The sequence below is a fragment of the Vicugna pacos genome, chromosome 6 (genome assembly GCF_048564905.1).
Source record: "Vicugna pacos chromosome 6, VicPac4, whole genome shotgun sequence".
NCBI classification, from domain to species: Eukaryota; Metazoa; Chordata; class Mammalia; order Artiodactyla; family Camelidae; genus Vicugna; species Vicugna pacos.
Genome location: NC_132992.1, coordinates 84,972,808 through 85,000,215, shown reverse-complemented (window position 1 = coordinate 85,000,215; position 27,408 = coordinate 84,972,808). Strand labels below are relative to the sequence as shown.

The following is a 27,408-nucleotide window of genomic DNA, read 5'->3' as shown; positions in this document are numbered from 1 at the left end:
TACAACACACATTTATTTCTTACTCACATCAGATACCAGCAATCATGGGTTGGCTTCTCCTGGCTTCCCATTCTAGAATCCAGGCAGAAGGATAAACCCCACCGAGGACACACCATCCTTATGGGAAAGGGAAAGAGTAAGAGCTGGCAGAAACAAGCAGCAGCTTTTAACGCTTCTATTCAGATAGAACGTAAGTCATATCTGCTCATGTGCCATCGGCCAAAGCAAGTTGCATGTCCACGGCCAGGATCAATGGAGTGAATACCCTACAGTGTAAGTCACATCCCCACCTACATGGGAAGGTCTGGAGGTAAGTAAATGCAGACAGTAACACAAGTCACCACAGAAAGTCCTACCTCAGGGCTCAGGTCCACGTCATTCCCTCCATCCATGGGTTCAAAGGTCATCCATACCATCTCTAAGGCCAGTTCCTTCATGAAGCCCCACAAGGCAAAATCTCTCGCTTCTCTGACTCTTGACACGGCTTCCTCTGCTTCTGAATGAGATCTGAATGTCCCTCTATCCCCAGAGAGGATTTTAGTTATTGGCCCTTCACAGCTCACTTTCCCTGTTGGATTAGAATTCAGAATCCTTGAAAGTGGAGTCGGTCTTCCTGCCTGTGGTGTTCTGCACATGGTGGGCATTCAAGCAACGTTTACTGAGTGAGTGAATAAGATGATGAAGTAGAGAGTCAGATTTCCGCTTGACTTTAGAGATTTTTTTTCTTGGCAGAAGCAATTTACTTTCCTCATCATGACCCACTAATACCTGGCTTCACGTTTCCTCCGCCTTCCCTCACTGTATGTTAGCGGGAGCCTGTTCAGTTCATCTACACCTGGCAAAGTCTTCCCACATCAGAGGCTCTTAAATTTCTTGGGTAAATGAGCAAATGAGTAAATAAATGAGTGAGCAGATCGCCTGAGCAGACTTTAACCCCAGAGGCGGCAGGAGAGGTGTGAGTGGCAAACCCAATCCATCTGAGAGGCAGGGAGAAACTAGCTGGAAAAATCTGGCCTCAAGGATTAGCTAAACTCAAAACAGTGACTATTCAATCAAACAGAGAATGATGGTGATTTTCTGGTAAGTCTGCAAACTGCTTCTAACTCTGTCTGCCAACTCCTCCTGGAAAGAGACGACAGGGTACTACAATTTAAGACACAGACTGCATCCAAAAGGCAACTCCCAAGATACAACCACAGGAGAGAAAAGAGGTGAACATACAGATGTTCGATGTCGATGTGATGACAAACCACATCAAGCAGATCTTGAGGGATCAGGTAGTTTCGGGGTCACCCCGGCCACTTGTTGCTATGTGGACACTGTTTTATATGAAAACAGGAAAGCAGCAGAATAGGAAACCATGAACTTCCAAGAGAGATGAACTGGACAGTCAGCTACACCACACAATCGGTGAGCTGAGTGGGGATGTGCCTTCAACAGCCAGCAAAGCCAGTTGCTAGATGATCGATCTCTAACGCCAGCAGCTCACAAAAGTCCGGACCAAATAACCCACACAGGGTCCTAGGCCGACTCTCAAACCCAAAATGGCCCACACCCCTGCTCCATGGTCCCTTCTCCATGCTTCATGATGGATTTCCACAGCCAATTCAAAGGACCGCTTCCAAGAAGATGGGTGTGGAGGAGCCTAATACATAAAAAGGGAGAAACGGCCTTTATCCTCTGCCCTCCCAGGTCTGGAGACCCAGGCATTAAAAAGCCAAAAAATTCTCTAAAAGGAGGATACGGTCAAGAACTGAAATCATTCTTTGTTGTTGGTAAGTTTTTCGTAAATCATTCCTTTGTTGTCTTGTGTCTCTACGGAGTGAAACAGCTTGAAGGTATTCCTGCCAGATTGTTCAAACCACGCGTGCCACACTCACCAACTGGAAAGAGTGAGGGGGACGGCCCATCACCCCACGACAGCACAGTCAGGTGTGCCCACTCAGAAAGGGGTTTTCCTGACCCCAGGCTCTGCAGCTTGGCTGGGCACTGGTTACTACGTTCGAAGAGAACACGTGGGCTTAGTTACCATGGGTTCACCAGCTCTGCTCCTGCAAACTGTGCTTCCAGGCCCAGGAAAGGAGCAGACCCCCTGGAGCTCATCTCCCCCGGCCCCCCCGGGGCGTCCTGCCCGGCAGGACCTGGCAAAGTGCTGCTGTGATCTCTTCAGGGTTGAGGGTCTCCTTACAAAAGACGCCAGGATCATACAGTCCCAGAAAGAGAGGATGGAGTCGGAAGACTTAACTTGGAGTAAATACAGGCTTTGGGCGTGTTTTCCTGTGTCCATGGTATGCGTCAAAAAATAATTTAAATGCCTTTGAGTCTTTCCTCCACACTGTGACACATCAGACCAAAGTGAGATTGGGCAATCGAGACTGCCAGACCCTGGAAATTAAATAGGGGCGGCAAGACCACTCAACAGTGGCTCCCAAGGTCAAGTCCTGCTGAGGCAAATCCCTGACTCAGGGAGGGGCGGCGTTCACCAGCCCAGGCCATCTGGCTGACAGCATGAAAGCCAGAAACGCAATCTCTCAATCTCCAAGTGACAAGGAGAGTCAACAGGGATCTTCTTGGATGGGAACGATTTGAACTGCGGTGTTCCTACTGCTCTCTGTAAACAAAGACTGGCCTCAAAATCAGAAGTGCTTCACCTCATTCGCAGTCAGCCCTGCACACCACGGTGAGGCAAGTCCACATCTTGGCACTAAACGGCAGCCCTGGTGATTCTACACAGGCCCAGGCAGGGTTCACCCCTTAAGGACAGGGCCTCCCTAGCAGAGGTGGACAACAGACACTTGCCAATCTGGGCTGGTTTATGGGAGCCAGAGGCTGCCAAACACAAGGTCATCCCTTGCCCTCAGGCACGGCATCATGGCCACCCTACGCCCTGCAGACCCAAGGCAGGAACTCCAGGGTAGGAGCCCGATCTGGAGGGAGACTCAGGGAACGGCTGCAGTGTGAGCCATGCTGGGACTCAGTGGCCTCAGTTCTCGTCCCAGCCCCGCACCACCACTGGGTGTGAATCCCTGTAAGTCTCCCTGCCCTGGCTATTCATTAACGTCACCTTGGGAAGCCTTACAAACACCTCTGCCCAAGCCCCAGCCTTAAAGATTCTGGTTTAATTGGTCCAGGGTGGAGCCTCGGCATGGGCTTTTTTTTTGTAAGGCTCACCAGGTGAATCCAAAACACAGCCAGGGTAGACCTCAGCTACAGACCTGGGAGTCCCACCTGTGCTGTAATACACGGGTTGGGGAGAGTGGGTTGGATTGTTCAGAATTTCTCCATCTACACTCTTCCCCCACTATTTGGGAAATACTAGGTGTAAGAAAGTCTAAAGCTCAAACATTGCATAGCCATGTTCAGAGCAGCATTATTCACCATAGTCAAAAGGTGGAAACAACAAGTGTCCATTGATGGCTGAATAGATAAAAATGTGGTCTTGACATATAATGGAATATTACTCAGCCTTAAAAAGGGAGGAAATTCTGACACATGCTACAACATAGATGAACCTTGAGGACATCATGCTAAGTGAAATAAGCCAGTCACAAAAAGGTCAATAATGTATGATTGCACTTAGAGGAGGTATCTACAGGGTCAAACTCAGAGACAGAAAGTGGCACGGGGGTTGCCAGGGACTCGGGAGGGAAAAGGAGTTGTCACTGGTTGACGGGTGTGCAGTTTAAGCTGAGGATGATGGAAAGTTCTGGAGGTGGATGGCGGTGATGGGTGTACAAAGATGTGAGGTGTACCTAATGCCACTGAACACTTTTAAATGGTTAAAGTGGTAACTTTTACATTGTGTGTCTTTTACCACAACACAAATTTTTAAGTTTAAACGTTTCTTTCCTGCAGAATCCCCAAGAACCTGGAATATGCTACTGTGACCCACTCTGTCTCCACCAGAGACAGACTTTACAAGTCTTCCCTCAGCTTATCTGATCATGAACACTTTTTTGAGCAAAAGATGGGGAGGGAGGCAGTCCACCTTGAGGGACTGATGCTCCTTGAAGCAGCTTGGAGAAGGCTGGATCCAGCTCTAAGCACAAGCTTTCTATATCCGAGCACTGGATAAGCAAAGCATCTGACAAGCATGACCTCATTTAATTCTGCCAAGACCCCTGCCAGGTAAGCAATATAACCCCCATTTCTCTGATGGGGAAACTGAGGCTCAGCAAGACCAAGTCACTTGCCCAAGGCCACTCAGCTCACTGGCTAGGCTGGGACCCAAACCCAGGTCAGGCCAACTCTACTCTCACAACTCAAAGCAGCACTGGTATCATCCAGGAGCTTGTTAGAAATGCAGAGCCCCAGGCCTCGCCCAGACCTCCAGCGTCTGCATTTTAATGAAGTCCCCAGGTGACCGCAGGCACATTGAAGATGGAGAGGCGCAGCTCTGAACGACACCATGCGCTGCCTCCCTCTGTGATCTCTCGGGGCCCTTCTGACTCTATTGTGCGACACTAAGTAGACACTAAGTATTTGTTGTGAGCTTGGGGGCTGTGGAAGCAGCAGCTCCTCCTTCCCAGTGCCTGTGGCCTGCAAATGAGACACCAGCCCTGCACCTTCCTTTCTTCCTCTGAATGCATATGGGTCACCCAAGCCTGCAAGTCATTTAGACACTTGTCACACCACTCAACGTGGGAATTTCTCCAGCTAAGGAAAAACAAGCAAGATTTAAATGATCAAAAGGATTTCAAAGCAATTCTTTCAAGGGCTCACCCCCTTCAAGGCCCACAGAAGAATTATCCAGAAATTAGAGAAAAGATGTTACAGCACAGCCAGTCCTTTCCACGGGCCGTCAGCTAACGCTGCCCAATCTGATTTAAACAGCCCAAGTGATGGGGTTTCCCTCCATTTTCCTGGGGAGGCCACCTAAGAAGCCAAGGGTCCCTTTAAGAGGCACTTAGGGGAGGGGAACTGCCCCTGGCTCTAACCTCCTGGTCTGATGATTCCCTGGGTGCAGCCTCCTACAACCAGGTGAATCTGCAAAACCACATCAAGTGCCCTTTCTTTGCCCAGCCCTCTTCTGTGGAGACTTGATAAACCGGAGCGACTCAGCTGCTCTCATCTCTGCTTCCAAGTCGTTTTATCTATTCCATTAATCGCCTTTATCGACGCTCCTGCAGGTCTCCAGGGAGTTTCCACTACTTTCTGGTAAAGGGTTTCTCCAGGCTGCAGACCAGCCTCTCAACACAGGGACTCCCACCTCTGCTCTCATTCACGCCCTCCATGTCCTGCGTCACCAGAGTCACCCCCCCACCCGGGCTTTGTGCACACCACAGGGGTCAAGCAAGGCCCTCGGCATTTCACAGGGTAAGTTAATGGTCCCCTGTCCTGAGTGTTTACCTCCAAATAAGGTAAGACACAAAGGCCACCAGGCCACTAAGGGAGCCTTGGGCCACTGCCACATGACCAGGTGCCGACAGGATGACATGAATCCTTTCAGGACGGGCCCTAAGCTGTCCCTCTGCATCAGCAGGGTGGGTGGAGAGCGGCAGGAGAGGAACCAGGAAGAGGCTGAGTATCAGCTGTCCCCAGAAAAAGGGCCACAGTGTCTTCCCTTTGCCACGTCCGTACAAGGTTCTACTTCTCAGAAACTTCCCTACGGTTCTGTTTAAATGCCTGCATGTTGCTTACAGCAAAAGCCTCTGCATTGAAGCCTCTGCAGAATCCCGTGGGGTTTAAGCTCCGCTGATATAAAAAGTGTAATAAACCCGGTCTCCCCACACACGAGGCAACACGCAGAAGGAGCCCGAGGACTGCAATGACCTACGCTCCCTCCCCTGTCGGCTGTGCTCCCTGAGGCCAAGAACCACATCTGTGGTCCCTTCACCTCCACTCCAGTGCAGGGGGTTCGGGGTGGGCAGTTCCTAGGGAGATGAGAGGAATGGTTCCTAATCTTAAACCCGCCCCCATGAGCCAGACGTAGGCCTGGCTTCCAGGAGGGGTGCACCTTGGGCTCAGCATGATGAAGCCACAGGACCCACCATGCCCACTCCAGGACTTGAACCGACAGCCAGCTGAAAACGCCACTCTTGTCCCCAGTCCAGCCAGGTCCTCCCTTACCACCCTATTTCTGCAATCACCATATCCACCACCAGGAATATCGCACGCTCCCATCTGTGCAGCAAATACTCACTTGCGTCAAAGCACAGCTCCAATACTGCGTGGTGTGTGACGCCCTTCAGCAGTGCTGGGCTTTGACGCAAGTGAGTAGTAGCGAGGGTCACTCCAGGTCACACGTGGTGATTACACCTGGGGACTCACTGAGGACCAGGACTTCTCTCCCTATCCCAGTATCAACCAGTGCCCTGCCCACGGATGTCCAATGAGTGTCTGTCTGATGCGGACTTCAGATAATGAAACAGAGGACAGAAACCAGCCACTGTGCTTAGCACAAGGCTCTTCATGGGTGAGGGTCCCTGTAGAAGGGTCCGACCTAAAGAAGGAAGGAGTGCTTCCCAGGACACCACCTTGGATAATGGAGGTGTCAGGGACCGTTTATCGGTATCACGAGCTAACAACTCCTACCTCCAACATCTGCTGAGACCTGTAGACTCTGCCTCAGTCTATTCCTCCCCATCTCGCACGAGACTCTCACTTTTGCCTAAATCTCTGCAATAGCTCCTAATTGTTCTCCCTGTCTTCCCCATTTTTTTTTCCCTAAAAACCTTATTAGGCATGATGCTAAGAACTGTCACATATTATTTCAATTGAACTTGCCCCCCACGTTGCCAGCGGAATCATCTTCCTAAAAGACAGAGCTGCTCAGACACCATCCGCGGCCCCCCTGCTTACAGGGTGGAGCACAAAGGCCTCCGGGTGTTCGGGGACCGTGGTCCCACAGCTTGTTACAAGCTGACTTGCCTCACGTACCTGCCCACACACCTTGTGCCCCAGGCTCACCCAGGACCTACCTGTCCTTCAACCCTTCAGGTTCTGCCCCCACAGAACACAAGCTCTGGGGCCAGGTGGCCCGAGTCCCAGTCCCTGCTCGTCAACTCCAGGCTAGGAGCACGTGGGCGAATTATTCCACTTCTCTGGGCCTTCCTGGCATCTGTTGTAAACTGGATAGACCAACAAAACCTACCACCACCCTCACAGGGTTATTACAAGGGTCAGCGAGGGAACGTGTGTGAGGCCCGTCCCCAGCGCCCCCTGGATGCCATGCTCTTCTTGGTCGTGACACTGAGGACTTTGCTATCATCCTTCGTCTGATCTTCCCACCAGCATGGTAGCACTTTATACTCCCCCTCGTATTAAAGGTGAGTTTCCTGGATTTTGATTCTCTCAACTGGAACGGAAGCTCCCTGGAGTCAGGGTCCACGTCAAGGTCAGTTTTAATTTCCCCACGGCGGGCCCTGCAGACAGGGTGGTTCAGTCAACACTCGGCTAGCCAGCAGACACCAAGCCCAAGAGCGGCCTCCAACCAGCGCTCAGGGAAACTGCCCTCAGGCGGCCTCATAAGCGATTTTCTCCTCCATGGGATCATCTTGATAAACACACATCTTAGGTACGGAGCTGAACCAGCTGATGGGGGATTGGCCCCGCCAAAATGTGGGTCCCTGAACTCAGCACGTGTGCTTGGAATCAAAAGTCAGACATTTACAGTGTGAAATGAGAACACTGAGGAGGAAGTCATAAAAGCTGGTGTTTGGAAGGACGTTCTAGAAGACCTCTGAACCTTTCTTTCCCAGCAGACGCTCCCTCAAAGGGGCCTCTGCCGCACATGGGCCATGCACGATGCTTTCCCCAAATCCTGTTTGTGGTCTTGTGGGTCAATTCTGAAAAGCCCCAAATAACTCATTTTCTCCATTTCACAAGAAAGGGATGCTCTTCAAAGGGTTAAGCGTCTACTATAGTTACGCAAACAATAGTAACAATATTTGCACAGCGCTGGGCGCTTAATCCTTAAAAGCCTTAGGATAAACCGCGTCACCATTTCGCCCATGTCACAGGCAGGAAACCAAGGCTCTGAGAAACAAAGTGATCTACGCAAAATCACACAGCTTGTGTCAGGGCCAGAAGGCAAACTCTGGTCTCCAGATTCCAGATCTCATTCATCAGGTCCCCTTTTCAGCAACAGAAGGGACCAGATCCAGAACACACACAGGAGCCCACTGCAGCCTGCATGGTCTGGGCCATCCCTTAGCATCAGCCATGCAAAAAGTCAACAGTTTCTCATCCTCAAAGAATTAATAACAGGCAAACGTAAGCCCAGATAGCCATTTTTTAACTTTTTTACTCAAAATAAAGCAAGTGCTGCTTTTACAAAATGCAACCTCAATTCTTCAGTTCTAAACGTTTATCCAATACAGTTACAGTTCAATTATCTTTTGGAGGTAATTTTAGTAGCAAGAAATTTGTATAATACTTGCTCTGTGCCAGGCCCTCCTGTAAGCACATTACATAGATCAACATACTTAGCGCACGACACACACACACACACAGATCACGGCACCCTTCTAGCGTTTGGGATATATCAGTGAACAAAACAAACCATGCCCCTTCCCTGAGGTTAGAAGATAAAGTAACTAGTTCAAGGTCATATAACTTGTCAGGGCAGAGGCAGGATTGGAAACTAGGCAGTTTGGCTCCAAAGTGCGTGTTCTTAACCCTTGAGCTCTTAACTCTTAATTCCTCCTGGCTAGGTGTCCTGATCTGTCCCAAGGCATCAACAGGCTAGAAGGGACAGCCAGGGAGACAGGGAGCTACAGCCCACAAAAGCAGTGACTAACAGGTAGAAAGAGGGAATCTGTCCATCCAGCCACGATTTGCTGCAAGCTGAATTTAAGCCTCAGTCCCAAAGCCAAAGATGCAGGGGACACAGCCCTGTCCTCATGGAGCTCACAGGCTAGTGGGGAAAAGACTGGCAACTATTCCTATTCCTTTAACTACAGTCTGCCCCAGGCCTAGCAAACCTGTGAATTGGGGTGACTGCCCTAATTGTGGCTTGGTGGGGGCCAATGTAAACCAGTTTGCTAACTTCATCCTGGGCAGCTGCGGCACATCTCCCAGCCCTACCTCCTTCTGCTTTAAAAAAAAAAAAAAAAAGGTAATCTGATTCAGCCTAGCCCTGGTTGAGCACTGACTCCGTGCTAAATCCCCAAAGCCTAATTACTTAACTATTGTGCATGGTAATCTTAGGAGGTGTTTGTTTTCTCTCTCCCCTCGGACAGCCAATGAGCAAGATGCGGTGGTTGCTAGTGAGCATTGCTCGGGTCGGAGATGCTGCTGCGATTTCTCAGGGAGCATTTTGATATGCACGGAGCCCTCTGTTTCAGAACATCCTTCCACTGCCACCTCCTACCCTTCCAGGGCGGGCTCAGATGTCACCTTCTCCAGGGAGGGCACCCTTGCCCTGAACCACCACACTCTTTCCTCCAGAGGTATTTGCCACAGGCAGCTCTGTCTGTTGTTATTTTAAGCCCTTGTCCATCCCCCCTCCCCCGCTCCCATGCAGTGCATGCTGCCTCCTGACAGCCAAGACTGAGTGCCTTCCAGCTTCAGAGCCTAGTACAGTGCAGGGAGTGTAGATAGTCAAGAAATGCACACTGCGATTAATTGCTTGGGCAATTACATGAGACCCAGAGCTGGAGCCTCATTCTATGCTGAATTAGCAAAGGGAGCTATAGACCTAGAAACTAGTGGCACTTTCCCCCGTGCAAGATGACCAGCCACTGAGCGGAGAGCATCTTTGCATCTCAGCCACACTGTGACTATCTGTTCCCTTCCCAAGGGGACATCCACTGCCCTTTCGGAAGAAACTGTCAATTATTCCGGCACATTTATTTTTCTTCTTTTTTAGTAAAATGCTATGCTCCAATGGCCTCTTCATAATGGACAATGTTTAATCAAAAAACCCATTTTCAAGCATTTGACTTTTCTGTTGAGTTGAACGGCTGGATCTCTTCCACCCAAGGCAACACATGGCAATGCTTAATGATTTCCATTTTTAACTCAGGGAGGAACGTTGCTCAGAGTTCAAGAGGAAGCCGAGTGGGCGCTTTTTGGATTGCGGGAGGCCCGCATGGCGTGAAGAGCGGAGAATCTGGAAGTCAGGGGGTAGCAGATGGCCCAGTAAGGAGGCGAGATTGCTAGCAGATGGCCCCGATAGTTTGGATAAGACAAAAAGAAAAAAAAACTTTTGATTGCAAACAAATCAGTATTAGAAACATACCAAGAAGCAGGGCCCACACAGATGTTTGCTGTTGCAATGGGTAGGCATTCCCTGTTTCTCAGGGGGTACCCAGACAGTGACGGAGGCTGGAAACATGGCAACGGAAGTCCTCATCTTTAAATTGTCTTTTCCACCCTGGTTATTAATCGTTATGGATAAAGACATAGGCCCCCAATTCAGGCCGTCCAAATTCAAAAGCTTGGCTCCACAGGGGATGTTCCGGGCAGAGAAACTATTCTGTAAGATATTGCTACGGTGGATGCGTGTCATTATACAGCTATCAAAACTCACAGGATGTACAACAGAAAACAGTGACTCCTGATGTAATAATAATGTATCAATATTGGCTCATCAATTGCAACAAGAGTACCACAGTAATGTAAGAGATTAGTAGGGGCGGCTGGGAAGAGAAGAATATAGGAACTCTACTTTCCTCTCACTGTTTCTATAATCCTAAAACTACTCTAAAAAATAAAGTGTTAATTACCTCTCTCTCAAACACACACACACACCTGGCTCTTCTTGCTGGCTGGGCGACCTTGGACTGGTTACTTAACCCCTCTGGGTCTCCATTTCCTCATCTGCAAAACGAGGACACAACAGAACCTACATAAAGGGTTGTTAGGAGGAGCAAGTAATACACAGAAAGCGCTGAGAACAGCACCCGCACAGAGCACGCTGGGGTTGGCCAGGATTACGGTGACGGGCGCAGCTCCTGTGTGCGGGGTCCGCCTTCAATACTTTGATACGTCAATGTGCTTAATTTAAGGCTTGCAGCAGCCCTAGGAGGCAGGTAGGAAATGCTGCTCTCCTCATTGTACAAAAGAGAAAACCTGAAGCTTAGACAGATTATATAACCTGCTGAAGGTCACGTGGCTGGCCAGTAAGGGTGAGCTGGGACACAAATCCACACATCTGCCTTCACCACCACAAGCTGCCATCTCCAAGGAGGAAAGAGTGGTGTGTGCTGGGACAGGAGCATCTCCTGGCTGCTGGAAATCTCTGTACTTATCCTACGTAATCTAGCTTTTGGGGGTGTATGTGAGAGTGGGAAGGGAGGGGGTGTGCAGGGAAGGAGAGGAGGAAGGCAGAGGAGAGAGAGAAATAGACTGGCCCCAAATGCCAGGCAGGATCTTGGCAGAGCCATTACTGGAACCCAGATCTTTGGCTCCCAAGCCCCTGGCCCACTGTATTAACATGAGCACTCCCACCCACCCCCAACAACGCGAAGCACGATCACACCGACAACAGGCTGCTGCCTGCCTTGGCTTCCACTTGGGATCAGGCTGGTGGCTCTGCCAGCCGACTGCCATCCGAAGGTGGCTGGAGACACTTGCCCTCTGGAGGTGGCCCTGCCCAGGAAAGCCCCTCCCCAGGCCAGAACGCCTGCTGTGCTGTCTGGGACAGTCACTGAGCTGTGATCTCCCTGCCCACAGAACAAGTTCATTTCTTGTTTTCCAAGGCAGAACTTGCTTTTACATAACAACTTTCAAACTTGGGATGTGTGACTTGTCTCCCGAGCCTGCTGAAGCAGCCTCTGAACAGACGCGCGTTCAGAATTCAGACACTTCAGCTCGCCGCCGGTACCACCTCACCTCCACACCCACACATCCTGTTGTACTTTTTGCAGCTCTTGGTCCCCTCCTCCGACTCTTGCTTGGTTTCTGCACCTCTGCTCCCCACTGAGGGGCGCCTACAGAGACCCACAGCGGCAGGTGCCCACTCAGTGAGCTCATCTCTTCCTGACCCAGCCTCGACACCAGCTCCACAAGCAGGGACCCGCCCCCACCACCCCATCTCCTCTCACCATGGCCTTGACATCAGCCCTGATACAGAATGAAAAGTACAGGCAGATCAGAGCCAGGCTGACCACCTGCACCTCCACCTCGCACCTACAGCCAATGCTTCTGCATGCAACGTCTCCGCTCTACTCGCCTGGACAGTCTAGAAACTACCTTCATCTTCGGAGTCATCTCAAACCCTCTCTTCCCAAGCCTTTCTTCTATGACACTACTGTGGGCTGAATGTGTCCCCACAAAGTTCCTATGTTGAGCACTTAACTCCCTTCCCCAAAGTAGTGGTGTTGGCGATGGGGCCTTTGGGAGGTAACCTGGGTTGGACGCGGTCACGAAGGTGGGCTCTGGGCTTTCGAGGAGGAGACAGCAGAGAGCTTGTTCCCACTTGCTCTCTCCCAGCCACGGCAGGACACACACAAGCCAGGAAGAGTTCTCACCAGAGCCCCATCAGCCTGGCACCCTGGTCTCGGCCTTGCAGCCTCCAGCACCGTGAGAAAGTACGTTTCTATCGGTTAAGCCACCCAGTCTATGGTATTTTGTTACGGTAGCCAGAGTGAGACAGACACACAGCCACCAGGCCTTTCAAAAGACGAAAGCAGAAAACCAAACATGACAAAGCAAAGCCCTCCAACGTCAATGGGAAGAGCCAAGCTCCTGTCTCCTTTTCAAACACGAGGCACAGGCTGCTGGGAAGCCAAATGAACAGCGGTGACGTGGTGGAAGGTAGACCACTGATTCAGTCTCACATGTGTAGGAAAAGGCAGTGTAAGAACAGAAGGCAGGCCCACCCCAGCTAAAAAGCCAGAATGGAAACCACCATCTAACTGTCGAGCGGCAAAAAAGAGCTTTCCTACTCAGAGCCAAGTTCTGCAAGGTAAGCCATCCTCCAGCATCCCCAAGCCTCAAAAGGTTAAAAAAAACAAAAACAAAAAAAAAACCCAAAAAAACAAGAAATGTGTTTCCAGAAGAGATAACAATGTTTGGCAAGATGTTTACTTCTTACTTGTCCTCATAAAATTCAACTGACAAATTGTTTTCTAGTCTCTACAATACACAGGCACTGTGTCATCTCTGGATAAACAGATGAAAAAATAATCATGAAAATGGAAGCTACTGCCTGAACATGTACAAGTGCTTGACGGGTATTAACTCATTTAATATCAACAACACTCTGATATGGATGCAATTACCACCCTCTATCACCCTCATTTTATAGAAGGAAAAACTGAAGCACATACTGCAGTTTTAAAAAGCAAACAAGGTTCACCTTTCATATCTCAGTTGAGGGAAGCAAACAAACAATATAACAATGAACAGATTTAGTTGTCTGTAAAAAGCTAAACCAAGAGACCCAGTGAATTAGGCTACTTTGGGTTGGATGATCAGGAAAGGCCAGTGCGCACTGGCCATCACAGTAGGAGCCCATCGCAAAAGGTCTGGGGGTGGCGGGAGAGCAAGAATGTGGTTCCCAGAAGCTCCGAAGTCAACCACAGAATGTGTCCATCACTGGTTCTGAATTCACAGATCAGGGCTAGGCCCAGGCAGCTGTAGCTTTCAGAGCCTCCCAGGTGCTCTCACCTGCGGGCCAGCATTGAGAATCCTGGGTTCCACACTCAACTGTCTTCAAACACCCCAGGTGACACCACAGAGAGGTGTGTGGAAATCCTTTGGGTCCCGATATGGACTGAAGGTTTGTCTCTCTGGAATTCCTGTGTTGAAGCCCTAACCCCTAATGTAGTGATGCTTGGAGGTGGGGCCTTTGGAAGGTCATTAGGCTGAGATGAGATTATGAGCGTGGAGTTTCCATGATGGGATTAGTGCCCCTAGAGGAAGAGAGACCAGAACTCCGGTGTTGTCTCCACTGAATGAGCACACAGTGAGAAGGTGGCCGTCTGCCAGCCAAGAATGGAACTAGCCAGCACCTTGATCTCGAACTTCCCAGCCTCCAGGACTGTGAGAAATAAGTATCTGCTGTTCAAAAAACCACCCAATGTTCCATCATGGCAGCCTGAACTCAGACAGTCCCCAAGGGGCTCAAAGTCAATACCTCTCATTCTTATTTCATGCATCTTGCAGGGAGGGACCCACTTCCTCTGGGGGATGATACATTAACGACTTTTCCATAGACTTCAGTGGTCAAAGATGAAGTTTGGTCTTATTTATTTATTTATTTATTTTTACATTTTTATTGATTCATAATCATTTTACAGTGTTGTGTCAAATTCCAGTGTTCAGCCCAATTTTTCAGTCATACATGGACATATACACACTCATTGTCACATTTTTTTCTCTGTGATTTATCATAACTTTTGTGTATATTTCCCTGTGCTATACAGTGTAATCTTGTTTATCTGTTCTACAATTTTGAAATCCCAATCTATCCCTTCCCACCCTCTACCCCGCCCCCCCCCCCCGGTAACCACAAGTCTGTATTCTCTGTCCATGAGTCTATTTCTGTCCTGTATTTATGCTTTGTTTTTGTTTGTTTGTTTGTTTGTTTGGTCTTATTTATTTTTTAGCTTCCCTACATTTAAAAAAGAAAGCAAACTGGTTTTCAGGAAAATCACTGTTATACCAAGTCTTAGCCTTCATTTGACACCCAAATACTGGGAGCCTACAAGGTGTCAGGCAGTGCTCTAGCCCAGGGCTTCCCAGCCTCCTGTGCGCATGGGAACCGCCCAGGGAATCCCATTAGGATGCAGATTCTGACTGCAGTAGGTCCGGGGTGGGCCTGAGGCTCTGCATGCCTAACAAGCTGCCAGGTGATGCCAACCACACTGAGCAGCAGGGCTCCAGCCCAGTGAGCATCAATCTGGCTTCAACTCGGAATCAGCTGGGGAGCTCTTAACAAGTACCCATTTCGGGGCCCCACCCCAGACCAATGAAATCAGACACTCCAGGGGTGAGGGCCTGGGCATGTCAAGAGCACTTTGGTGATGTGAACATGTGGCCGGGGTTAAGAATCACTGGGCCCAGAGCAGTGAGCAAGGCAGCCCTCAAGGGGAGACAGACGATGAATAAATTATTTTAGATGGAGAGACACATCATAAAAATAACACAGGGTAACATTATGGGGTTGGGGGCACTTAAACTAAAGCACAAATAATGAGAACCACCACCAAGATCTGGGGAAATGACCCCAGGCTGAGAAACAGTCCATTTTCCACATCAAGTCTTAAGAGATGACAAGAGTGGGGTCCCCTTTGTGTTTTTAGGAAACGAAGCTACTCCTCTGACAGGTGAATAGGAGCATTCGGAGGAGACAGAAAATAAGACATGGTCCCTCCCTGAAGGTTCTTATTAAACTGTGAACTCATGTTTGTTGACCACCTACTGTGGGTGGTGCTTCTGCTCCAGGAGTTGATACAGCAGGGAAATTCTTAAATCTCCATCTTCGCTCATCCCTAAAAGACCTCATCTGGTAGATCAGGACTGGGAGCCCTCTGGCTGGTGGAGAAGAAGACAGAGCAGAGGCCTCAGAGGATGCGAGGACCTCGTGGGGTGTTCATGGGCAACTCCTGTTAACTGTGTAGAAAAGAGGGCAGCCATTGGATGCCACCCTGTCACAACCCTGAAACGCTAACTGGGAGGGAGCTGCCCCAGGACGGGACCCTACAGTGAACAGTTATAAACCACCGAGTGCCGACTCCCGGGGGCGTGCTGGTGTTGGGGGAAGAAGCTTCAGTCCTCCCCCTCCAGAGGCGGAGCCGGAGCCAGGTCTAAGCTGGTTTAGTCCCAGCACTCCCCTGGCCAAGCAGTTGCCTGAGGGAAGTCAGGGGACCCAAGCCAAGCCACCAGAACCTGAGGCTTCTGCAGAAGCACCGCAGCAGCAGCACTCTGTCCCAGCACTTTGGGATCTGGGAGGATATAATGCCAGAGCTGTAGTCACCACTTCCCCGCACTGGATGATGCCAGAGACAGAAACCAAATCACAATACTTCACCTTTGATCTCACGCTTTCAGTGACTGAGCCAATAAATTCCTTTTGCTAAACCCAGCTTGGAGAGGTCTTCTGCCACTGCAGCAGAGGCCTGCCTGTTCTAGACCCCAAGACTCCACAGAACTACATCGACCCACTCACCCTTCTCTGAGCCCCTGACGCTGCCCGGTGGGGCTGCTGACTGGGGGACCGCTGCAGTCCTCCCCTGTCACTGAGCTTCCCTGCACCAGGAATCCGTCTGCTTAGCTGTGAGCTCCTTGATTACCAGGGCCGCCGCTTATACTTTCTCATACTCCTCTACCAAGTGGCCCCTGCAGGGCTGGACACACGACAGCAGGTGCATGCTGCATACTTGTGGAATAGAAAGCGGGCTGGATATTCTCATGGTCCAGGGACAAGGAGGCTGGAAGGGAAATTAGGCTTCAGCCCTGCCTGGGCTGGGAAGAGAGCTGGGGCAGGTGCAACAGAGCAGGGAGTGCAGGCAATTTGGAGCCATGTGACCCAGGGATGCGCCTACCAGCCAAGAGATCTTAGGAAGTCACTCAATTTCTGAGCCTCGTGTTCCTCATCTTTGCAAAAACACTGTAAGGATTAACATGCTTAATATTCAAAGCCCACTTTCATTCCATCACTTGACCAATATTTACTAAGTCCTTTCTATGTGCAGGATCCTATCCCAGAAACAGGCAACACAAAGCATCATCCAAATTTACTCATCGCTAAATGTTTTGCCTGTTTCCCTCCCTGTAAGGGGGACAAGGCCAGGTCTTCTTGCCAGATAGGACTGACTGCTCCATAGTTAGTGGAAAATTTTTGATTAAACAGTACACTGAAGATACAGGGATACCAAAGCAACAGAAATAAAAGCAAAAATAAACAAATGGGACCTAATTAAACTTATAAGCTTTTGCACAGCAAAGGAAAACCATAAACAAAAAGGAAAGCTACAGAATGGGAAATAAATATTTGCAAACAGCTCAGTAACAAAAAAAAAAATGCAATCCAAAAATGGGCAAAACACCTAAACCAATGTTTCTTCAATGAAGACATACAGATGGCCAAAGGGCACATGAAAAGATGTTCAATATCGCAAATTATTGGAGAAATGCAAATCAAAACTACAATGAGGTATCACCTCACACCAGTCAGAATGGCCATTATTAAAAAGTCTGCAAACAATATATGCTGGAGAGGGTGTGGAGAAAAGGGAACCCTCCTACACTGTTGGTGGGAATTCAGTTTGGTGCAGCCACTATGGAAAACAGCATGGAGAGTTCTTTAAAAACTAAAAAGAGGCTAACCCTATGATCCAGCAATCCCACCCCTGGGCATATATTCAAAGAAAACTCTAATTCTAATGCACCCCAGTGTTCAGAGCAGCACTATTTACAATAGCCAGGACATGGAAACAACCCAAGTGCCCATCAACAGATGATTGGTTTAAGAAAACATGGTGCATATATATACACACGTACATGTATGTAATGGAATACTACTCAGCCATAAAAAATGAAATAATGCCATTTGTAGCAACATGGACGGACCTAGAGATTATCATACTAAGTGAAGTTAGACATATGAAGATAAATATCTCATGATATCACTTATATGTGGAACTTCCTTTTTTAATAAAACAGAGACTCAGACATAGAAAACAAACTTATGTTCACCAAAGGGGAAGGCAGAGGGAGGGATAAATTAGGAGTTAAGGATTGGCAGATATTAACTACTAAATATATAAAAGATAAATAACAAGGTCCTACTTCATAGCACAAGGAAATGTATTCAATAGCTTATAATAACCTATAATGAAAAAGAATATATATGTATAACTGAATTACTATGCTGTATATTTGAAACACAACACTATAAATCAACTATACGTCAATTAAAAAGAAAAGATACAGGCACAACAGTGGGGCATAAGAGACTCTAAGAAACAGGGCCTTCTTTAAGCAGACATGCCCACACTAGATGTCACAGAAGCTACAGGAGGAAGACACAGCCAGCCCAAGATGAGGGCGTCAGTGAGCTAGAAACCAGTCGAAATTGCACTAACCTTGATTCTTTACCCAAAGTAGCTAAGCGTTCCTCACGTGGATGGTGCTAATTCTGATGCATCAGGCCCCTGGAGTGAGAGGACGGGGCCCCCACAACAGTTCCCAGCCTTACACATGTTCACTTGTCAGTTTCGTGCGTGCATCCACCACTTCCAGTGTCTCCGGGAGGTTAAGTGACAGGCAGGGCACCACTGCCCAGTGGTCACTGGGGGACATGGGAGTTCAAAGGGAATCCCAGCTGCTTCTCTGCAAGTCTACCCAGTCCCCTCCGCAGTAGGCAGAAGACGAATAATTTAGAGGTTTACCTAAACCTCCATGTCCCGGGTGGATGTCTCAGAAGGCATCCTGAGGGATCGGAAGCTGGTGTAGGAAACAGGCTTTGAGGGAAAGCCCTGGCCTTCTTAGGTGCTTAACTAACCAAACATTTCAAACACGCTGGCCTCGGCTCCAGTGACAGTGTCACCACTTGTAAGTTTTATGACTTTGAGTGATTCAGGTCTTCTCCCTAGATGTTCCCTGACCTGTAATATATGGATAAAAAGGATAAGACCTGCATGTGAAATTAAGCCGCAGGAAGACTGCCATCCTAGTCTTCTCCTCTGGCCTGGCTTTCTATTTCCTTTTACAACATAGCCCCACACAGAGCCTTACCAGATTCTTCCAGCAACCCTGAAGTAGACAGGTACATTCTGCCCATTTTACAGGTGAGTAAACAGACACCTAAAAAGATTAAGCGGCTTGCCTGGCAACTTGGTGAAAAAGCCAAGTGGTACCCATCTATAATAAAACTTCATAGCTCCCGAAGGGCTTTTTAAATACATCAGCCCACTGAGTTCTTCTCACAAAGATCCCCAAGTTTTGAAGCCAGAGCTAAAACCCAGGACTGGCCTGTCTTGAGACCTGGACAGCCTCCATTCACTGGCCAGTACACTCTCCTCCCGAAAATTTTCACCTTTAAGTTTAAGCAAAGTTTGCAGGAGAACAGATGAGATGTCATCACTGCATCCCCACAGCCTCTGCCCCCCTGGAGAAGTCTGAGAGGAACATCAAATCACCTCCCAGGGCGAGCAGAACCTGTTTCCCAGGCTTGGAACTCCTCTTCCAGAGAAGGGACCCCAGCGTGTCTTACACCTGCAGTGACCCTGGGTGGTCCAACCCTGGTGGGTGTTCCCAAAGTGCCTTCTGCCAGAGCAGCTGGGTTTGCTGCCCTCAGAGCTTCATCAGATGGACACAGCGAGCAAAAGGGAAAGAAAACAAAGATACAGGCAAACAAAATTGGGGAGTAGGGGGGACAGTGAGCCTTTAAGAGCACTATAAGAACAAAACATGAAAATTAAAAACTCTTGAATGTGACTTTTTCAGTTGTTGGATCAAGTTGCTTAGCAGCACAACTGATTACCTTTCAACACCTTACAGCTACCCTTTCCCACTCAGGTTCACGAAGCCACCATTTCTCAGCTCTGGCTTTAACTATCCACATATGCACCATCTCTAGGCCGGGCCAAAGGCCTTGCGGGAAGAAGCTATTTCTTACCTGGATCTGTGCAATTCTTAGCTGCCTGCGTCCCATTCACTGGTGCCATCAGCCTTCTATTTCTCCATGTGTCTGGTAGAACATGTTTGCTAGCAGAAGCTGTTTTGTGCCCTGGATTGGGGGAAAAAGGCACAAACACCATTAGATCAACATGGTGCCTGCATTCTCACAATGGCCTTACATGTCTGTATCTAGCTCTGTCAGCAACAGCTCTGACTATTGAGAGCCATCTGCAGGGAGTGACACAATGATTGGAAGCACATCACCCGCTCACCTACAGCAATCTGCTTCCTAGATCTATTTCATTGTTTCTAGTCCCAGATAGGTCAGCATGTGATCTGAGCTTAGCCAAGATGTCTCTGGTCTTGGCCCCTCACAGCTGCAGCAAAGGTTTAGACAGATGACCATTACGTTCTTGGCCAGTAAACATGCTCAGGTGTCCCTGCCCTGAAGGACAGCAAGTCAGCAAGCAGGTGGAGAAAGTTGATGGGGTCTGGCCCAGGGCTTCTCACCCTTTAATGCACACACAAATCACCGGAGATCCTTGTTAAAGTGCAGATTCTGATTCAATAGGTCTGTGCCAGGACCCAGGATTCTATACTAACAAGCACCCAGGTGATGCTGATTCTGTTGGTCCAACGGCCATACTGAGAAACAGGGGAGATCACTAATGTGGATGCTAATGACCAAGCCCAGTTAAACTCCTAAAAGCCTTCCTGATGCTGCAAATAAAAATGATTCTCACTTTAAGACCTCTAAAGTATTCATTTACCTCTCCTGAGGTGCACACTGCTTCAGCTGGGTAATAACACCTCTTCTAAAATGCTGACATCTAAGTGCCTCTAGGTATTTTGTTATTGCTGGTGTGTAATTGAGGGTGAAAACTCACCAACTTGCCCAATTGCAAAGCTCCAGGTATTAAGATGTTCAAATAACCTTTCTGGATTTCTGTTGAAAAGAGCCACTTTTTTACCTAACATCCTCAAATCACAAAAGGTGAGTTTTGAAAGGCAGTATTAAGAGTTGAATCAAGTTCCACCTGATTTTTATCAATCAGTATAAACCTAAGTTGTTCCTTTTTAACTGCTCAGGAAGGTACTATCTACCTTATTCCCCATGTCCAGGTTTCTAAATCACATTTCTTTCATTTTTAAAAACGTTAGAAAAAAATTAAAAATGTATGCATAACCAAATCACTTTGCTGTACACCTGAAACACAATATTCAATTTAAAAAATAAATTTGTTAGAGGATATTTTAAAAATAAAAATAAGACGTTAAAAAAATACTAAAAGGTCACAGCAGCTTACTAAAATTGGGAATGTTAGCCATGTGAATGTCTTCTGAAGGTTTCAAATGGGCTCACATTCCCTACTCCACCCTAAAACATTTTTTGTAACTTTCTTTTTCTCTCCATCTCAAATTTGCATATCCTAAGCAAATCCCAAATCCCTCAGTCCCTTCTTGGACGGCGGAGCGTGGAGAGTGGCTCCAGACACCAGCGCTCTCCTACCGTGGGGATTGAGAGGAGTTGAGAAGTGATGCTGAAACGCAGCAGCAACCTCCCGAGGGGACAGGCTGCCCTCCGACATTTTTAGGGTTTGGAGAGGACGCGTCAGAACACCCAGGTTGCCCCTTTGGCACCCCTTTAGTAGGCGCGAGGGAAGGGCTGAGACTCAGTTCCCAGCCTCAGGATCTGGGTTTTCGAGGGATGCGGAGTACAACCTTCTTTGCTCAGCAAAAATGGAAAGCATTCAGTTTCGTTCGCCCCAGGCTATGAGAATCCATACCTGGACACCGCTGCTGCGCCGCTCGCTCCCTGTGCACTCCAGGGGCAGAACTCTGGCGCCAAGGGGCCAGAGGTTCAGGCTTTCGCCTTAGTAACACAGACCTTCAGCCGCGTTTTGAGCCCCAAGGGGCCGCGCGCAGCTCAGGGGAACAGGCGCCACAGCTCAAAGCGTCGATATCTGCCCTCCCGAGTGCGCTCTCCCTGCCTGGTGGTGAGGGGACCCTATGAACCCTTAGGACCAACCTGACTGGGAAGAAAGGGGTGACATCCCAGAGCTGCCCGGCGGCTCCCCAGCCGAAGCCCCCCGACTCCCGGGCTGGTCCGTATCAGTACCTACCCCAGCTGCCAAAGAAGCCAGACGCACAGCACACCAGGGCCAGCACCACGCACACGAATCCAACTTGCTGTGGCAGCATCTCTCGCCTCCTGCGAACTTTGCGCGGCCGGAGGGACCGGCGGAGCGCCATCCCGGAGCGCCTGGATGCCGTCTCTGGGAGAGGATGGGGAGCTCCAGCAGCCGGAGTGCTATCTGTGGTCGAGCGGCGCTGGGACTGGAGCGGCAGACGTGAGGCTCAGAGGCGAGGAACTCCGGGCCAAAGCTTCATGGCCAGCGGGCAAGGTCGGTGGGGAAGCCCCGAGGGTAGAGAGGAGGTGGGGACGCGCGGCACGGCCGGAACTCAGAGTCCCGCGCGCGGCGTGCGCGCTCCGCTCACCATGGCTCCGTGGCGAGGAGGCGACGCTGGCACGGTGGCGCTGGCGGCCCTGGCTCGCAGGGCTGGCGCAGTCCCGGCGCTGGTGCTGCTACCTGCCCGCTCAGCCTCGGCGCCCTCGCCCGGCCGCAGCCCTAGCAGCAGTGCCCGGGGGCGCCCCCAGGAGCACTCAGTGCGCCCCCGTGCCCGGCGCCGCCGCTCCCACTCGCTGCATCCTCCCCCTCCAAGTTTAGCGGCAGCCGCCCGCCAACGATGCTTCCCGGAGAACCAAGCCCGGGAGGCACTCAGCAGCGAGGCAGACTGGACACGCCGGACCTGCGACCCTCGCCGCGAGCAGCCTCGACGTCGGCCCTCTGCGGGCGAGCTCTCCCCGGGAACTTTCTCTCCGGCTGCCGGCGCCTGCGTCTGCGAGGCCGTGGCGCCTCCCGCCCGCTGCTCTCGCCTCCCTTCTCCTCCCCCCACCCCGCCCGCCTCTCACCACTCCCCCGCCCCCAGCACGTGTACTCCTCCCCTAGGGCGCACTCTTCGGTGCGCTCCTCCCTTCCCCTGTGAGGCTCAACTACTGACCAACACAATCGCTCTCCTTCTCCCCTTTTCTCTCCTCCCTCCCCTACGGAGCCTAAACAAGCCCCCCTCTAACCCTCGGAGGCTGCTGCAGAGAGGAACAGGTTATGGCACCGCAGGGACTCTCGAAACAAGGGTTTCGATAGAACCGTCGCTATAGTCCGGGCTTCGCACGACCCCCGAGGCGACCCGAGGCCCCCACCACCCCCCTGGGGCGGGAGATGCACGAGAAGATTAATTGCTCCAGCAGAGCTAACAAACAGGCTTGCAACAAGCCAACGAGCGCCCGCGCCCGCCGGGACCGGCTCCTGCAGGGCTTTCTGGACGGGCGGGGGCGCAACGCCGACCTGCAAAACGCTGGAAACCTGGCAGAGAGAAAGCCCAGAGTTCCGCGGCCCCGCCGCCGCAGATAGTTGAGCTTTTGATGTTTTGGAGCCTTACCGCTTCACGGGGCTTTCTGGATTTTGTTTTGTTTTTCCTCCTTTTCTCTGATCAGCTCTCTAGTGTAAACCGCTTTAAAAATGGGGCAAGAGGGAGAATTTCAGAAGAGCAGCAGCTGAGTTGTAATCCAGGTGCAAGCCAGTGATGGGGACCTTCAGGGTAAGGGCCTCAGCCTAGAAGGTTTGTGACTACCCCTGGGAAGGACGTCCTTCTCTGGCCAGTTCATCAAGCACCAACTTAAGGCCTGCTAGGGGTTAAGTCCACTTGAAATCCTTTTTTTGGCACAAGGCCAGCTCTGTTTAATGAAATAAATACACACCCACCGTGTGCGGTACCTGTGCCAAGTGCCAGCCAGAGAATAAAACAAAACAACCAAAATGTGTGTAAGATCCAGTTCCTGCTTTCAAGGAACCCCAAATCAAAGGGGAGCCAGACCCTTAAATAAATGCCTGTTTAATAGGGTCAATTCTGAAAGTCATTGTTTTTGCAGAATGTGTTACTCCATCACAACTCAAAATGTGGTCCACAGCAGCATAAGCATTGCCTGGGAGTTTGCAAGAAATTCAGGCTCTAGTTCCAACCCAGACCTACTGAGCCAGAATGTGCATTTTTAACAAGACCCTCTGGAGATTTATGTGCACATTCAAGTGTGAGAAGCATGACTCTTTCAAGTCTGTCCCGATGCTTCTTGGGGATCACCATCTGCACAGTTCCTCTTGGACTGACTAAGAGATAATTTTGCTTGTGTTAGCCTGGCATAGTGGCACAGGTAAGAGATACCTGGAGGACCAGGGGAAGGAAAAGATTCACTAATTATTTTCAGCAATCCCATTTCAGTACCCACGGATACTGAAGGCATGAATACAAGACGAATTGCAGTGGAAACCCCTAGAGGAAATGAAATGGAAAAGGCTGGGTTGACTTGTCTAGAACAACCCAGCGGTCTGTTTTGTCTGTAGATCAGTCTTACTATTGAGGATCTTCTCCTATGTGGGTGATCTCTACCAAACATACCTGCCAGTGACAAAACAAAACAAAACATAACATAACAAAACAAAAACAACTTTTCATACGTTTGCAGAATTTTCTTCTCATCGACCAGGCTGTATAAGGATGCATTTATCAACAGCAAATAAAAGCCCATAGAACAGTGTTAAATACGTCATTTGGAAAGCTAACCAAGAGCCCTTGGCATATTTTAGCCAACGGAAAAAGTTAAGCTGATAATATGCTCTTGTCCTGCCATAAGACAGCATTCAGGTGGCATTGGTTAAAGCAACTCTAATGAACACAGTGGCATCTTATTATTAGGATTTAATATTTTCTTAAAACTTTTGTCCGTGGAGCTCATGTAGGGCTGGTGAAAATAGATATTTTTGAATCCAGAACAGGCCAAAAGAGTCATCAGGTGTCTGTCTTTAAACATTTAGCCAGCTCTTTAATAGAATGTTTCTTTGACATCTTTCACCTGCTCTCAGTTAATAGAACCCTTGGAATAATTTCACATGCACAAATGGACTCCTTTTATTTGACAGTTTAAAAAGCAATTGTTTGAAATTGTACTTTTTGCTTCATTTAAATAGTGCCCATTACCAAGTAGCCTTTGCTGTAGCTCTAATGACTCACCCGGCAAAAGAGAGAATTGGGTTTTATATACCTTTCAGATTCAAAGCATCCAGGAGCATTTTGGAAGCGAGGCCCTGCTGATGAATGGAAAATGCATTTCTGGGTTTATCTTAGGCCACAGTCCTGGTTTCAGTGACACTGGATTCATAGTATCCCCTCTGCAACAGTGTTTCCTTCTGACATGACGTAGTAGGAGACTGTCCCACGTGACAAGCTTTCACCATTTTGCTAGGAAGGCTCAGCTGGTGGGGATAGGTACCATTTTTTTTTCAAGTTTTTTCCTATGAAGAGCCTCACCATTTAATTCATCTTGTTACTTAGTTTTTTCAGTGATCGTCCCTATGAAGCATTCTAGTGCCTCCTTCTGTCTTCCAGGTGGCTGTACCAGTTGACACCACTAGGGCAGAGGTTCTCAAACTTAAGCTGCATCAGAATCCCCTAGAGGGCTTTGAATGCTCAGATTGCTAAACCCCACCCCCAGGGATTCAGCTTCAGTAACTCCGGGTGGGGCCTGAGAATTTGTATCTCTAACAAGTTTCCGAACCAGCTAATGCTGCTGGACCAGGAACCACATTTTGAGAACCACTGGGCTAGGTTCTGCAGTGGTCACCATAACACACAGTAAAACAACGGAAGTTTGCTCCAGGGTAGCAGAATACATGACCCCAAAATACACTACTTTGGCATAAAGATTATTTTGAGCTGAAGGCAAATGAGAAGAAGCAGATACAAGAAAAGCTCTCTGCCCTCCCCGCCATTTGCCTAAATGTAGGAAATAAATTTGTAGAGACGTTCCCCTCTCTCAGAAAGAAGTAAATCACTGGCTACAGGTCTAGATCCTTAGCAGCCCAGGGACCGCACCAGAGGAATCCATCTACAAACTCTGCTAAAACTCGAGTTTATCCAAACATTGGTTTCCCCGTATATTTGCCTTCCCACAATTTGCCACCCCTAGAGGCACAAAGTCTTTTTCCTTTGTCTTCTCACCCCTCTAAAAATGTACTGTTATGTTGTTGCAGTGCTATAAAAGCCCAAGTTCCAACCGCCCTGATGAATTACTCATTACTGGGTAATCCCATGTGTGTCCACTATGCGCCTATTAATAAACTTGTTTGTTTTTCTCGCTTATCTGGCTTTTGTGGGTCTCATTTACAAGGCCCCCGCCAATGAACCTAAGATGGGTGGAGGAAAAATAGTTTTTCCTCTCTTACACTTCATGTCTGCCAAGGAATGTGTGTCTGGATGATGGTTACTCAGGTACCTGGGGGCAGCCACAGTCTCAAATACCGCTGCTGTCTGTGCCAGAGGGAGGAGAGACCTCTGAAGGGTCTGGGGCTGGCAGTCTAGGCCCTTGGGCTCTGCTCACCACTACTCACCGCTCATTGGCCAAAGCTGGTCACGTGGCCCTGCCAGAGCCCATCATGTGACCGCACCAAACCACCAGGAGGTCGGGAACTGTGGTTCTCCCACTGCAGGCTGAGCTCTGAACTCTGTGCCAACAGTCCCTGTGACAACCACACCAGTGCAAACCTCATCCCGCTTCCTTGCTTTCTAGGACCTCTCTTGCCTGCCTCCCACCCCCAGTAGATTTAGTCCAGTTTGTTCCAAAGCCACTGGCGTGGCTCTCCATTATAGCATTTACAGAACATGGTTTTGTGATATGGGTGAGTATCTGTCGCCTCCTAGCCAGGGAGGGCCTCAAGGACCTATCATCTTATCCATGGCCCTGAACACTGTGCCCAGCACATTAGGTACTTTATAAACAAAGTATTGATGGAATGAATACATGAATACATTTTGGCTACAATGTGAAGAAGATAAAGAAGACTTTTGCCCCTGTTAGGGGGTGCCCACTCTCACCATCACTTCAGTACCACCCCAAGTTTCTATTCATCTTCCCTGTCAAGGTCAGCAGTGACCTGTGGATATATCTCATCAGAGTTGGACACTCTCGAATGCACCCTTTTTACAACAGTCACATCCTTAACTTTCCTGATGGTGTGTGTTTACAGCTCTACCTTCTCCCGCCAGCTCTTTCCGGGGCCTCTGGGCCTCTGTTCTAGGCCCTCTTTTCTACTCAGTCTTTTCACTCCTCTTCCCAGGAGAGCTCATCAGTTCTCCAGCTGAAGGTATTTGCTGTCTGCTGCTGACTCCTACGTCTGTATCTGGCACTGGAGCCTTTTCAGGAATTCTGACCTGCACGTTCAGGGGATTGCCCAGGCCAGGAAGCTGGGCCTCACCCTTATCTCCCGCCTCTTCCCCATCTACCTCCAGTCCGTCTCTCCGGGCCTCAGGTTCCCCCACTTCCTGTGTCCCTCAGCAGCCTTCTTAACCAGTGTCTCTAACCCCAGTCTTTCCATCACATTCCTTTCTCCATGCAGCAGCCGGGATAAAGTGAAAAATCCAGTCATGTCCCTTCCTCCCAGGAAGCCCTCCGAGACTCCCTGCTGCTCTTGAGCTTGGCATATGAGATCCTGCACCATCTAATCAGTGTTGTCGCCATTGCCTGCACATCAATTCACCTGGGGAGCTTTTAAACCACCTGGGAGTAGGAACCGGGCATTGGTATTTTATCCAAGCTGCATCCAGGAGTATTTTATCCACCTTGCTCCAGATGCTCCTGGCTCTTCCAGCCCGATCTTTCATTATTCCCTTCCATTCCCTCCAGGCTCCAGCCATTTGGAATCTCTCAGGCTCATTCTTGTTCTTCAGAGGCAACCCTCCTTTCATTTTCCTGGAACATGCCTTCCCACGTCCAAAGCCCCC

General features: G+C 49.4%; 1 protein-coding gene across 1 annotated transcript in view; it reads right to left on the bottom strand.

Moving 5' to 3' along the window:
* The window catches only part of SLC24A4 (solute carrier family 24 member 4), a 158,449-nt gene extending 136,054 nt beyond the window's left edge, over positions 1 to 22,395 (bottom strand). Inside the window, exons 1-2 of the mRNA XM_006208213.4 lie at positions 21,639 to 22,395; positions 19,514 to 19,624 (exon numbers count right to left, since the gene is read on the bottom strand). Coding sequence (XP_006208275.1) covers positions 19,514 to 19,624; positions 21,639 to 21,768 — 241 coding nt within the window. The 5' untranslated portion in view covers positions 21,769 to 22,395. The remainder of the gene's footprint in view (positions 1 to 19,513; positions 19,625 to 21,638) is intronic.
* Between the last annotated feature and the right edge of the window lie 5,013 nt (positions 22,396 to 27,408).